The sequence below is a fragment of the Ranitomeya imitator genome, chromosome 5 (assembly GCF_032444005.1).
Source record: "Ranitomeya imitator isolate aRanImi1 chromosome 5, aRanImi1.pri, whole genome shotgun sequence".
In the NCBI taxonomy this organism is placed as follows: domain Eukaryota; kingdom Metazoa; phylum Chordata; class Amphibia; order Anura; family Dendrobatidae; genus Ranitomeya; species Ranitomeya imitator.
In genome coordinates, this window is record NC_091286.1 from 350918960 (window position 1) to 350932956 (window position 13997).

The 13997-nt window shown below is 44.9% G+C and overlaps 1 protein-coding gene across 1 annotated transcript in view; it reads right to left on the reverse strand.

Annotated features, from left to right (window-relative positions):
* Positions 1–13497, reverse strand: part of SH3BGRL2 (SH3 domain binding glutamate rich protein like 2) — a 98968-nt gene extending 85471 nt beyond the window's left edge. Inside the window, exon 1 of the mRNA XM_069726457.1 lies at positions 13222–13497. Coding sequence (XP_069582558.1) covers positions 13222–13266 — 45 coding nt within the window. The 5' untranslated portion in view covers positions 13267–13497. The remainder of the gene's footprint in view (positions 1–13221) is intronic.
* Between the last annotated feature and the right edge of the window lie 500 nt (positions 13498–13997).

Consider the following 13997-nt stretch of genomic DNA (forward strand, 5'->3'; position numbering starts at 1 on the left):
TATGGTTTTCAACAAATGAATTGAGTTTTTTAAGGATTACGATGGTCCTGAAAGAACCGTCGGGTTTAGAAATCAGGAATAAGGGAGAGTAGAATCCTCTGCCTTCCTGTCCCTCGGGGACTTGGACTAAAACCCGCTTTGATAATAGGGTTTGAATTTCCAGCTCTAGAGCCTGTTGTTGTGCAGGCGAGCTGAGGGATGTTATAATATATGACTCGTGGGGAACACGAGAGAATTGTAGTTTAATTCCATCTCGGATGATGTTTAAAACCCACGAGCTAGATGTTACTTTTTCCCATTGGGTGGCGAAAAACTTCAGTCTGACCCCTACTGGTATATCCTCAGAATTTATTGTCTTTTGGGGGGTTGGGTCTTCTAAACATGGTACCTCTTTGCCTGTCCTCTTTAGCAGTCCATGTTGTAGACCTATCCATTTGCCTCCTTTTACCAAACGGTCTCCTCTTAAAGGCTCTCCTGTAAAAGGGAATAGAGGAATCAGGAAAAGCTTTCTTCCTGTCCTTTGCCTTTTTGAGTATCTCATCTAAGGTTTTACCAAAGAGGTACTCACCCTCACATGGGATTGCGCATATCTTAGATTTAGACTGCGCGTCCCCTTTCCAACTTTTCATCCAAAGTGCGCGTCTTGCATTGTTCACAAGGCCTGCATATCTCGCTGCTAACCGAAGAGAGTCGGCAGATGCGTCCGCCATAAAAGCTGCTGCTCCTCGTATTAAGGGGATGGCCGCTCGTAGTTTCTCTCTAGAAATTTTATTTTCGATCTGCTGGTCCAATTGATGAATCCAAATGATCATTGACCGGGCAGCGCAGGTGCTGGCTACTGCAGGTTTAAAGATTCCTGTAGCCGCTTCCCAAGATCGTTTAAGGGATGATTCAGCTTTACGATCCAATGGATCGACCAGAAGTCCCGCATCCTCCACAGGCAGAGTGGATTGTTTGGAGGTAGAAGCTACGGCTGCATCGACCTTAGGAACTTTGGCCCATGTAAGAAGCTCCTCATCACTAAACGGATATTTACGTTTAGACGCGGAGGGCAAAAAGCTTCTTTGATCCTGCTTCTCCCACTCTCTTTTAATTAATGCTTTCACCGCTGGTATAACCTGAAAACATCTCCTCTTTCTCTCTGCCAAACCCGCAAACATAATTTCCTGCGTGGTTTGCGCACCCTTTACCTCCTCACACCCCATGGTATTGCGGATTGACTTTACCAAGTTGTCCACACTGTCTAAGGGGAAACATGAACGACCCTCGATTTCTGATGAGGAAGATGATGATGATGATGATGACGATGACGATGATAATAGGGAGGCTTCTGACAGTACCATCTGGTCACTTTCGGAGTCTGACATAAGTGTTGGTGTTTTGGACTTAGCTTTACGCGGTTTTTCCTGGGCCATATTTTTTAGCTCCTCCCTAATAATGGCACGTAAGTCCGTAACGGACACTGTCGCTCCCTGAGTTGTTTCCTTAAAACAGTCCTTGCACAGTTTTTTGGGGTATGAGTCCGGAAGGGGCTGGCTACACAAGGCACATTCCTTATGCTTGGACTTTTGTCGTTTTTTAGACTGGGCGTAATAAGTAGCGAGAGAGAGAGAAAAGAGAGAGAGAGATAGGGAGACAACGTCAGCTTAATAGGCAGAGTTTTAACACTCACCCAGTGAAGCGAATAGTACCGGATCAGAAGGCCGAGATCCTGTTCTGGAACCGTCACTCTTACGAGCGGTCTCCGAGGATCCTTTGTGATCTTTGGCGGGGGCACTGGATCTCCAGCTGTGGGGTCCATGGCACCTGGGGACGACATCTCTGCATCGCCGCATTATTGCTTCTTGGCGTTTTAAATAGTGCGCCCTTTTTTTTTTTTCTTCCGCTGCGCAATGCGCATGCGCGGATCGTCGCTGGCTCCCCCGCCCCAGATCCGGCCTAGGCGCCCCGGAAGTGACTTCTTCAGTTCCGGGGTAGCCAATATTGCGTCGGTCGGCGCATGCGCGGTCCGGGATTTAGCGCCGGACCGCAATGGAGATCACCTTACCCGGCTCTTGGCCGCACCGCACGCAGGGGAAGACGCCGGGCAGCCCTCCCCGTAACCCGGCCGTCTGCCCGCTCCACCAGACGAGGAGGGAGCCGTCTAACGGAACTCCCCTGACGCTGCTTCTGAGCTGCAGCCCCTGCCGTCCTCAAGGACACCGTGCAGGCGGCATGCTAGCCCAGGTACGTGTAGTCCTGTCGTTCCTGGATGTTCCCGCAGGAACAGGAAACCTAAACTGAGGAGGAGAGGCGGACCGCCCCCTTTTATTTCTCGGTAGGTTTCCTGTTCCTGCGGGGCGGATCCCTCTCTCCAGTGGGGTGCTGTCGTGGCGAAAGGGAAAAGTAAAATTAATTGAGACATCAGTAGGTTAAGTGTTTTTGAATATCCATATTGAATCAGGAGCCCCATATAATGCTCCATACAGTTCATGATGGGCCCCATAAGATGCTCCATATTAAAATATACCCCATATAATGCTGCACAAAGGTTAATAATGGCCTCATAAGATGCTCCATGGAAACATTTGCCCCATACAATGCTGCATAAAAGGTTGATGGCCCCATAAGATGCTCCACACATTATCTATATACATAATTGTCTAAGGGGTACTTCCATCTGTCTTTCTGTCATGGATATTCATTGGTCCTGGCCTCTGTCTATCATGGGAATCCAAGTCGCTGATTGGTCGTGGCTGTTTTGCGGCGACCAATCAGCGACGGGCACAGTCCGGAAGAAAATGGCCGCTCCATACTCCCCGCAGTCACTGGCCGCCACCCGCTCCCCGTAGTCTGTGTCCCCGGCGCTCCGCTCCCCGCACGCTCCATACTCCCCTCCGGTCACCGCTAACACAGGGTTAGTGCCGGCGGTAACGCATTCTGTTACCGCCGCTATTAACCCTCTGTCCCCAACCTTTTACTATTGATGCTGCCTATGCAGCATCAATAGTAAAAGTATGTCATGTTAAAAATAATACCAAAAAAAAAAAACCTGCTATACTCACCCTCCGCCGCCTTTCTCGCTCCTCTCCACGCTCCCGGCACCGCTCCATTGCAAGCGGCAGGTTCTGCTCCCATCCCAGGGCTGGTGTGGGACAAGGACCTGCCGTGACGTCACGGTCGGTCATGTGACCGCGACGTCATCATAGGTCCTGCTCACACCAGCCCTCGGACGGGACCGTAAGCTGCCGCTTGCAATGGAGCGATCCCGGGAGCGTGGAGAGGAGCAAGAAAGGCAGCGGAAGGGTAAGTATAGGACTTCAACGGGCTATAGGTGAGTATATGTTTTTTTTTTTCTTTTGTTTGTTTTTTTAAGTCTCTATACTACGTGCCTCTGTGCTGGGCAATAGACTACGTGGACATGCATATTCTAGAATACCCGATGCGTTAGAATAGGGCCACCATCTAGGGGCCCCATGAGATGCTCCACACATTAGGGGCCCCATGAGATGCTCCACACATTAGGGGCCCCATGAGATGCTCCACACATTAGGGGCCCCATGAGATGCTCCACACATTAGGGGCCCCATGAGATGCTCCACACATTAGGGGCCCCATGAGATGCTCCACACATTAGGGGCCCCATAAGATGCTCCACACATTAGGGGCCCCATGAGATGCTCCACACATTAGGGGCCCCATGAGATGCTCCACACATTAGGGGCCCCATACATTAGGGGCCCAATGAGATGCTCCTCATATATGCCCCATAAGATGCTCCTCATATATGCCCCATAGGATGCTCCATACATTTGCCCCATTTGCTCTCTTCGCTCAGGCCCTCGGCACTTGCGATAGTCACCTTCCTCGTTCCATCGCTGCGCGCTGCTCTGTCATCCATCCTCGGCTCTGACTTCAGGCAGAGGGCGGCGCGCACACTAATCGCGTCATCGCGCCCTCTGACCTGAACAGTCACAGCCAGAGGACGGAAGACAGAGCAGCGCGCAGCGATGGAACGTGGAAGGTGACTATCACGCAATGCAACCCCTCCCCTGATATACTCACCTGCTCCCCGCGCGGTTCCTGGCAGCGTCTCACTGTCAGATGGTCTCTGGGAGCCGGCAGCATCTTCCTGTGTTTAGCGGTCACGTACCGTTCATTAGAGTAATGAATATGCGTGCATATTCATTACTTTAATGAGCGGTACCACGTGACCGCTGAACACAGGAAGCGCTGCCCGGAGACCATGGGACATGCAGGGACAGCGCCAGGAGCAGGTAAGTATATCACAGCCGCCGCTCCCCCTCACCCGCCGACCCCACCCCTGACTCGAGTATAAGCCGAGAGGGTCACTTTCAGCCCAAAGAAGTGGGCTGAAAATCTCGGCTTATACTAGAGTATATACGGTAAGTGTGTGAGACCTCTGTGTAAATCTGTAAGTCCACATTTACACATTTAATATTTGGTCAATATTCTACATCAGTATTTATAGCCAAAACCAGGAGTGGAAGAGTCAGAGGAAAAGTATAATAGAAACACGTCACCACTTCTGTATTTTTCATCCACTCTTGGTTTTGGCTTACAAATACTGATCTGAATTAGGGTATGTGTCCACAGGCCGGATTACATCCAGATTAGCTGCGGGTTAGACGCTGCCTACAACCACAGTGTTAAACCCGCAGCGTCCAGATGTTACAGCATAGTGGAGTGGATTTTATGGAATCCCGTCTCCACTATGCGAACACGCATCCGGAGGCCCTGCGTTTACGGACATGCTGTGCGTCTTTTTAGACCGCAGCATGTCTGTTTACCTTGCGGCGATTCCGGATGTGTGCAATGAAGACATCCGGAATCACCGCGTGAAAAGAAGGGGGCGGCGCTTTGGGCGGAGTGGGTTTTCCGCTCCGTCCAAAGCGCCGTCAATCCGGACAGTGGACACGCACCCTTACTGACCAAATACTGCACATGTGAATATAGTCCATATCTACTTGCACTAATGGGGAAAATACCTTGAAAGTGTGTTTCCCCTTTCTTTTTATGCTCTACTTCTATTGATCACACAAATCCACACAAAAGAGCTGCAGGCTGCTGTATTTTTCATATATTCACCTGCATATCACCTTATGAGAAAAGACCCTAAAACAACTCCACATGTATGCACTGAAAGGCTAGGGTCCACGACCGTATGCTTTCCATCCGAAAAAAAATGTCTGGAAAAAATCAGAACGTACTTGCATGTCATCTGAGTGTGGCTGATGTTAAGGAGCTGAAACTCCTAAACCCTTCATCCAATTTTAATGTGGATACCATCAAATGAAAGCTGAATGTCTGAACTTCAACTGCATCTGAATTGTTTTGTTTAAAATTCATTGTGGTAATGTCTATAACCAAAATGAGAAAAATGTTGTCTCTGTCCAAATATATATGGACCTAACTGTATGCCGACAAATAAGTGGAGGTACCTGTACCTGTGATATTCTATGCGGCCAGTCATATATCTGAATTTTCGCTGACTGAGAAGTCAGTGGCAAAATTGTAGATTTTGATCCAAGCGTTAGATCAAAATCAACAATGCAAGTCTAAGGGTATGTTTCCACGTTCAGGAAACGCTGCGTTTTTTTTACGCTGCGTTAAGCCGCAGCGTCAAAAACGCAGCGTCCAGATATTACAGCATAGTGGAGGGGATTTAATGAAATCCTGTCTCCACTATGCATTAAAAGACACATGCGGCAGACCCGCGGAAACGGAAATGCGGCGCGTCTTTCAAGAACGCAGCATGTCCTTACATTGCTGAAACAACGCAGGTGACCTGCCAGTGACCTCAGGTGCAGATTTGGTCAGGATTTTACCTGCATAAAATCCTGACCAAATCCTGATCCAATCCTGAACGTGGACACATATCCTTAGGTGTCCGTGAAAAAAATCAGACTGATTTTTTGAGACTGTCAGAGAGGAATAGTTGGAGAAACTTTCTTTTTCTTCATGTATGAGAAAAAACGATGACACTTGGACAACACACTGATCAAAATTGGTCCGTTTGTCTCGTATATGAGAAGAACTGATGTCTGAATGAGGCTTAAGGCTTATTGTGGAAAATCTGTGACAAAAAGGAGCCAAAACTATGGTATATATCAAGTAAATAAAGCAAGTTATAAGGATACGCCACCCTTCATAACATCCCATAAAACTGCTTATCTGACGTTACTGTAAGGTCTGTCAGAGTGTCATTAACTTTCTGCCATTTCTTATAGTGTATGGTAACTTTCTTGGCTACTCAAGTCAGAGCAGACATGCTTTTCTATGTAGTAAATTGCAAACTTTGCTCAATATGTTCCAATCTGTCCCAGCAGTTGTGATTAGTGATGTGAGAACAAATATTTGCACCTAGGTTCTGTACACAGAAAACCCAATACACTCATGAAGCGCTACTGTGGAAAACAAGGAGTGCCTGACATAGGTGATTCACTACAGGCCGGATAACGTCCGATGCACGGTTACGTGTGTGTAATCACAGACGTAGGGGGTCAAATAGGATAAGGACTTATTCAAAACACTGTATAGGTATGGACCAGTTACATTAGTAGTGGATGTGACAGCAGTCCATGTGGCGCACGCTTTGTGTCCCTTTTAGCATAACTAACTCTTGACAGTAGGCGCATGTTGGGAGGTTTTCTATGTGGGAAAAATCACTTGTGTGAATTGTGCCTTTGACTGTTACAGGGTGTGATCACAACAAACTGTACATGGACATCGTCTATAGCACAATGCGCAAAATCGATTTTGTATAGGAAAAAAAAGAAATAGAAAATGATCACATTGATAAGCCCCGAGGCTACGTGCACACCACCGTATTTTCAGTCAAAATGGTGTCTGTGGAAAAACTGACATTGCACAGACAACACCCGGACCCAAGTTATTTAATTGGGCTGTACAGGTGACCAATTTTTTCTATTTCTTTTTTTGTTTTACTTGGACCAAAAAAACAAAACAAAAAAAAAGCAGCGTGCACTGTTCTCTTCCATATTTCAGATGAGACTCGCCTCTTGAAATCTATGGGTGCACAAATTAAGAGACCCATAGGGTGACCCATACAGCATATTATTTTTACTAATACCATGTGGATGACAAAACAGATGAAAAAAAGAGCCGACTAATTTTTAGACCTAAGGGCTCATTCAGCTGTCAGTCTTTCATGTACACGTTCTATCCGTGTTTATCACATATAGAACTTCGACCTATGATAATCTGTGGGGCTTTTTTCATGACCGTGTATTTTGGTGGACCAAGTGGTGGTCTGCACAAAACCAAAGAGACATGTCCGCTATTGATCCGACTCTCAGATCAAAATTGCCAATGCAGATGGGACTGTGGGGGAAGAAGAAGAGAAAAAACTACTCACCTGTGAGCTGTCCATTATTCATAGACTGAAAGGAGAAGCTGAAGAAACCTCTACCATTTTATTAATTAATCTAAGACTGACCAAATCGGAATGGTAAAAAGGACCAAGCTCTAATAAAAAAAAAAAAAAAAAAAATCAAAATACTGATGAAACTCAGACCGCTCCGTTGCGTACAAGAAAAATCACTGCTGTCTGAGGTCACATGCACACAGTTTTTTTTACCTCAGCATTTGTGTCAGGTTTTTTTTTACCTCAGCATTTGTGTCAGGTTTTTTTTTACCTCAGCATTTGTGTCAGGTTTTTTTTTACCTCAGCATTTGTGTCAGGTTTTTTTTTACCTCAGCATTTGTGTCAGGTTTTTTTTTTACCTCAGCATTTGTGTCAGGTTTTTTTTTTACCTCAGCATTTGTGTCAGGTTTTTTTTTACCTCAGCATTTGTGTCAGGTTTTTTTTTACCTCAGCATTTGTGTCAGGTTTTTTTTTACCTCAGCATTTGTGTCAGGTTTTTTTTTACCTCAGCATTTGTGTCAGGTTTTTTTTTACCTCAGCATTTGTGTCAGGTTTTTTTTTACCTCAGCATTTGTGTCAGGTTTTTTTTTACCTCAGCATTTGTGTCAGGTTTTTTTTTACCTCAGCATTTGTGTCAGGTTTTTTTTTACCTCAGTATTTGTGTCAGGTTTTTTTTTACCTCAGTATTTGGCCGGCTTCACACTTGCGAGTTTTACGGACGTAAGAGCGCAGAAACTACGTCCGTAAAACTCGCAAAAAATACGGCACAATTATTCTCTATGCCCCTGCTCCTATCTGCCGTATTTTACTGATCAGTATTATACGGCTTTCTACGGCCGTGCAAAATCGCAGCATGCTGCGTTTGTCACCGTACTGCGCAAGAAATACGCCAATGAAAGTCTATGGAAGCGTGAAAAATACGGATTTCACACGGACAAGCAGTGTGACTTGCGAGAAATACGCAGCGCTGTTAGAGAGAAAAGCCGGCAATTCAGTGCGGTGTACAGTAAAATCACACTGACAGCTTACAGTCCAATAGGTAGAATAAATGTGTACACATATATATATACCTATTATATATATATATATATATATATATATATATATATATATATATATATATATATATATATATATATATATATATATATATATATATATATATATATATATATATATATCAGTGAGACACATATATGTATATATATTACTATTTATTCCAGCGCTATACAGCTTGAAAGCCGGTAATTCAATTACCGGCTTTTTCTTTCTCCTTCTTAAAACCCGACATGATTTGAGACATGGTTTACATACAGTAAACCATGTCTTCTCTCCATTTTTTTTGCAGATTCCACACTACTAATGTCAGTAGTGTGTATCTGCAAAATTTGGCCGTTCTAGCTCTTAAAATAAAGGGTTAAATGGCGGAAAAAATTGGCGTGGGCTCCCGCGCAATTTTCTCCGCCAGAGTAGTAAAGCCAGTGACTGAGGGCAGATATTAATAGCCTGGAGAGGGTCCACGGTTATTGGCCCCCCCCTGGCTAAAAATATCTGCCCCCAGCCACCCCAGAAAAGGCACATCTGGAAGATGCGCCTATTCTGGCACTTGGCCACTCTCTTCCCATTCCCGTGTAGCGGTGGGATATGGGGTAATGAAGGGTTAATGCCACCTTGCTATTGTAAGGTGACATTAAGCCTAATTAATAATGGAGAGGCGTCAATTATGACACCTATCCATTATTAATCCAATTGAATGAAAGGGTTAAATAAAACACAAACACATTATTTAAAATTATTTTAATGAAATAAAAACAATGGTTGTTGGAGTATTTTATTCTACGCCCAATCCAATCACTGAAGACCCTCGTTCTGTGAAAGAAAAAACATAATAAACCAACAATATACTTACCCTCCGCAGATCTGTAACGTCCAACGATGTAAATCCTTCTGAAGGGGTTAAAACATTTTGCAGCAAGGAGTTTTGCTAATGCAGGCTGCTCCTCGCTGCAAAACCCCGGGGAATGAGTCTAAATATAGATCAATGAGCTATATTTAGCTTCATTTGCGGTGAGGCGCCCTCTGCTGGATGTTCATAGATCGTGGGAAATTTCCTAGAAAGCTCCCAGGCTTTCTAGGCAAGTTCCCACGATCTATAAACAGCCAGCAGAGGGCGCCTCACCGCAAATGAAGCTAAATATAGCTCATTGATCTATATTTAGACTCATTCCCCGGGGTTTTGCAGCGAGGAGCAGCCTGCATTAGCAAAAGTCCTTGCTGCAAAATGTTTTAACCCCTTCAGAAGGATTTACATCGTTGGACGTTACAGATCTGCGGAGGGTAAGTATATTGTTGGTTTATTATGTTTTTTCTTTCACAGAACGAGGGTCTTCAGTGATTGGATTGGGCGTAGAATAAAATACTCCAACAACCATTGTTTTTATTTCATTAAAATAATTTTAAATAATGTGTTTGTGTTTTATTTAACCCTTTCATTCAATTGGATTAATAATGGATAGGTGTCATAATTGACGCCTCTCCATTATTAATTAGGCTTAATGTCACCTTACAATAGCAAGGTGGCATTAACCCTTCATTACCCCATATCCCACCGCTACACGGGAATGGGAAGAGAGTGGCCAAGTGCCAGAATAGGCGCATCTTCCAGATGTGCCTTTTCTGGGGTGGCTGGGGGCAGATATTTTTAGCCAGGGGGGGGGCCAATAACCGTGGACCCTCTCCAGGCTATTAATATCTGCCCTCAGTCACTGGCTTTACTACTCTAGCGGAGAAAATTGCGCGGGAGCCCACGCCAATTTTTTCCGCCATTTAACCCTTTATTTTAAGAGCTAGAACGGCCAAATTTTGCAGATACACACTACTGACATTAGTAGTGTGGAATCTGCAAAAAAAATGGAGAGAAGACATGGTTTACTGTATGTAAACCATGTCTCAAATCATGTCGGGTTTTAAGAAGGAGAAAGAAAAAGCCGGTAATTGAATTACCGGCTTTCAAGCTGTATAGCGCTGGAATAAATATTAATATATATACATATATGTGTCTAATGACATATATATATATATATATATATATATATATATATATATATATATATATATATATATATATATATATATATATATATATATACAGTGCCTACAAGTAGTATTCAACCCCCTGCAGATTTAGCAGCTTTAATAAGATGCAAATAAGTTAGAGCCTTCAAACTTCAAACAAGAGCAGGATTTATTAACAGATGCATAAATCTTACAAACCAAAAAGTTTTGTTGCTCAGCTAAATTTTTATAAATTTTAAACATAAAAGTGTGGGTCAATTATTATTCAACCCCTAGGTTTAATATTTTGTGGAATAACCTTTGTTTGCAATTACAGCTAATAATCGTCTTTTATAAGACCTGATCAGGCCGGCACAGGTCTCTGGAGTTATCTTGGCCCACTCCTCCATGCAGATCTTCTTCAAGTTATCTAGGCTCTTTGGGTGTCTCATGTGGACTTTAATCTTGAGCTCCTTCCACAAGTTTTCAATTGGGTTAATGTCAGGAGACTGACTAGGCCACTGCAACACCTTGATTTTTTGCCTCTTGAACCAGGCCTTGGTTTTCTTGGCTGTGTGCTTTGGGTCGTTGTCTTGTTGGAAGATGAAATGACGACCTATCTTAAGATCCTTGATGGAGGAGCGGAGGTTCTTGGCCAAAATCTCCAGGTGGGCCGTGCTATCCATCTTCCCATGGATGCGGACCAGATGGCCAGGCCCCTTGGCTGATAAACAGCCCCACAGCATGATGCTGCCACCACCATGCTTGACTGTAGGGATGGTATTCTTGGGGTCCAGTCTCCAAACGTCACGTGTGTGGTTGGCACCAAAGATCTCGATCTTGGTCTCATCAGACCAGAGAACCTTGAACCAGTCAGTCTCAGAGTCCTCCAAGTGATCATGAGCAAACTGTAGACGAGCCTTGACATGACGCTTTGAAAGTAAAGGTACCTTACGGGCTCGTCTGGAACGGAGACCATTGCAGTGGAGTACGTTACTTATGGTATTGACTGAAACCAATGTCCCCACTGCCATGAGATCTTCCCGGAGCTCCTTCCTTGTTGTCCTTGGGTTAGCCTTGACTCTTCGGACAAGCCTGGCCTCGGCACGGGAGGAAACTTTCAAAGGCTGTCCAGGCCGTGGAAGGCTAACAGTAGTTCCATAAGCCTTCCACTTCCGGATCATGCTCCCAACAGTGGAGACAGGTAGGCCCAACCCCTTGGAAAGGATTTTGTACCCCTTGCCAGCCTTGTGACCCTCCACGATCTTGTCTCTGATGGCCTTGGAATGCTCCTTTGTCTTTCCCATGTTGACCATGTATGAGTGCTGTTCACAAGTTTGGGGAGGGTCTTAAATAGTCAGAAAAGGCTGGAAAAAGAGATGATTAATCCAAACATGTGAAGTTCATTGTTCTTTGTGCCTGAACTACTTCTTAATACTTTAGGGGAACCAAACAGAATTCTGGTGGGTTGAGGGGTTGAATAATATATGACCCTCTGAAAAGACTTTTCACAATTTAAAAAAAAAATAAACAAAGAAATAACATTCTTTTTTGCTGCAGTGCATTTCACACTTCCAGGCTGATCTACAGTCCAAATATCACAATGCCAAGTTAATTCCAAATGTGTAAACCTGCTAAATCTGCAGGGGGTTGAATACTACTTGTAGGCACTGTATATATATATTTTTTTCTTTTTGGGACACATGGATCATTTCTATAGCGGTATGTTGGTTTTGCAAGCCTGCGAGAAAACCACGCAGTACGGATGCCATACGGATTACATACGGAGGATGCCATGCGCAAAAAACGCTGACACACCCTGCCTACGGAGGAGCTACGGACCACTATTTTCGGGACATTTCAGCGTATTACGGCCGTAATATACGGACCGTATTTTCATACGCTGAGTGTGAAGCCGGCCTTTGTGTCAGGTTTTTTTTTTTACCTCAGTATTTGTGTCAGGTTTTTTACCTCAGCATTTGTGTCAGGTTTTTTTTTTACCTCAGTATTTGTGTCAGGTTTTTTACCTCAGCATTTGTGTCAGGTTTTTTTTACTCAGTATTTGTGTCAGGTTTTTTTTACCTCAGTATTTGTGTCAGTATTTTACCTCAGTATTTATCAGCCAAAGCCAGGAGTGGGACAGTCTGAGGAAAACATGTCACCACTTCTGTATTTTTTCACCCACTCCTGCCTGACTTTGGCTTACAAATACTGAGGTAAAATACTGAGCAAATACTGAACATGGCCCAGTTGTGATATTTTCCACAGACGTGGAGAATTTGGTGCTTTCCTGACAATTATGGCTCCATAAACAAAAATGTCAAAAACCTTCTCAAGCGGCAGGAAGAAAGCCTGTGGGACAGGTCTAGCCTGCTATATACTGGCTGTATAGGTAGAGGAGTGGCACTATCAGGACCCATATGCTAAATTCAGCTGCCCTTTCACTTCCATACAATATACCACCCTGGGCCGGAGGGTCCACAGATGGGGCAACAAATGGAGACCTGACTTTCATACAAGACCCCGTGTATATAACACATCGGTAACGTGTACTAGGCAGAAATGAGAGTGGCAGAGGCAAGCACTGTGCTGGAGTCAGCCCCCCATCTATGTGATCAGGTGGATGGTGAGGGGGCCAAGCTGGACCCATCCCCCACATAGACGATGCACACATAGCCCACGGTGTATATTAATTCATTGGTCACTCAAACATCACAGACTTCGTAGAAAAACTAACGAAGCAGCATTAAGTGCCGGGGGAACTCCAGAGCCGCACTCACCGTGGTGGAGCAGGAGGAGGATGCAGTGTACACTCGGGTCACCATCTTCTCCAGCTGACGGGTGTCCTCCTGGGATACCTGCAGATCACTGGCACACGATGAGGAGGACACCGGGGTGCGTGTCCCTAATGCCCCGGCCGACACTCCGCTCTGCTACCTCCCACTGCACCGCCCAGGCCGGGGAGGAGGGGCCGGCCAAAGGGCGCTGGGCTAGAAATATGGGCGCACATTGCTACCTTACCGAACATTACCTCAACAGTGCAAAGGCACAGCCCCAAAAAAGGTGGCACAGCCGAGCGCCAGTAATAAAAAAAACGGATATGTACGGCTCGTGTAATATCATTTAATACCTCATGTTATATGAGTATGTAGCGCCACCTGCTGGACGCCTACTGCATTACCTGGTATTGTGGTGACTAAACTAGGATTAGTAGTGGTGACCTAGAAGAATACATCAGCGGCTGCACACCGGTAAGGGCAAGATCACACGGAAGTTTTTAACCCCTTCATGTGATAATCACTCTGGAACGCTTCAACATATCCAAGTGTTTCTGAGGCTATGTGCACACTCTGTGGATTTTGTTGCGGATCCGCAGCAGTTTCCCATGAGTTTACAGTACAATGTAAACCTATGGGAAACAAAAAACGCTGTACACATGCTGCGGAAAAAAACGCGCGGAAACCATTCCGCAGCATGTCACTTCTTTTCTGCGGATTTTCACCTGCTCCAATAGGAAAATGCAGATGAAAATCTGCATAAGAATCCACAGTAAAAA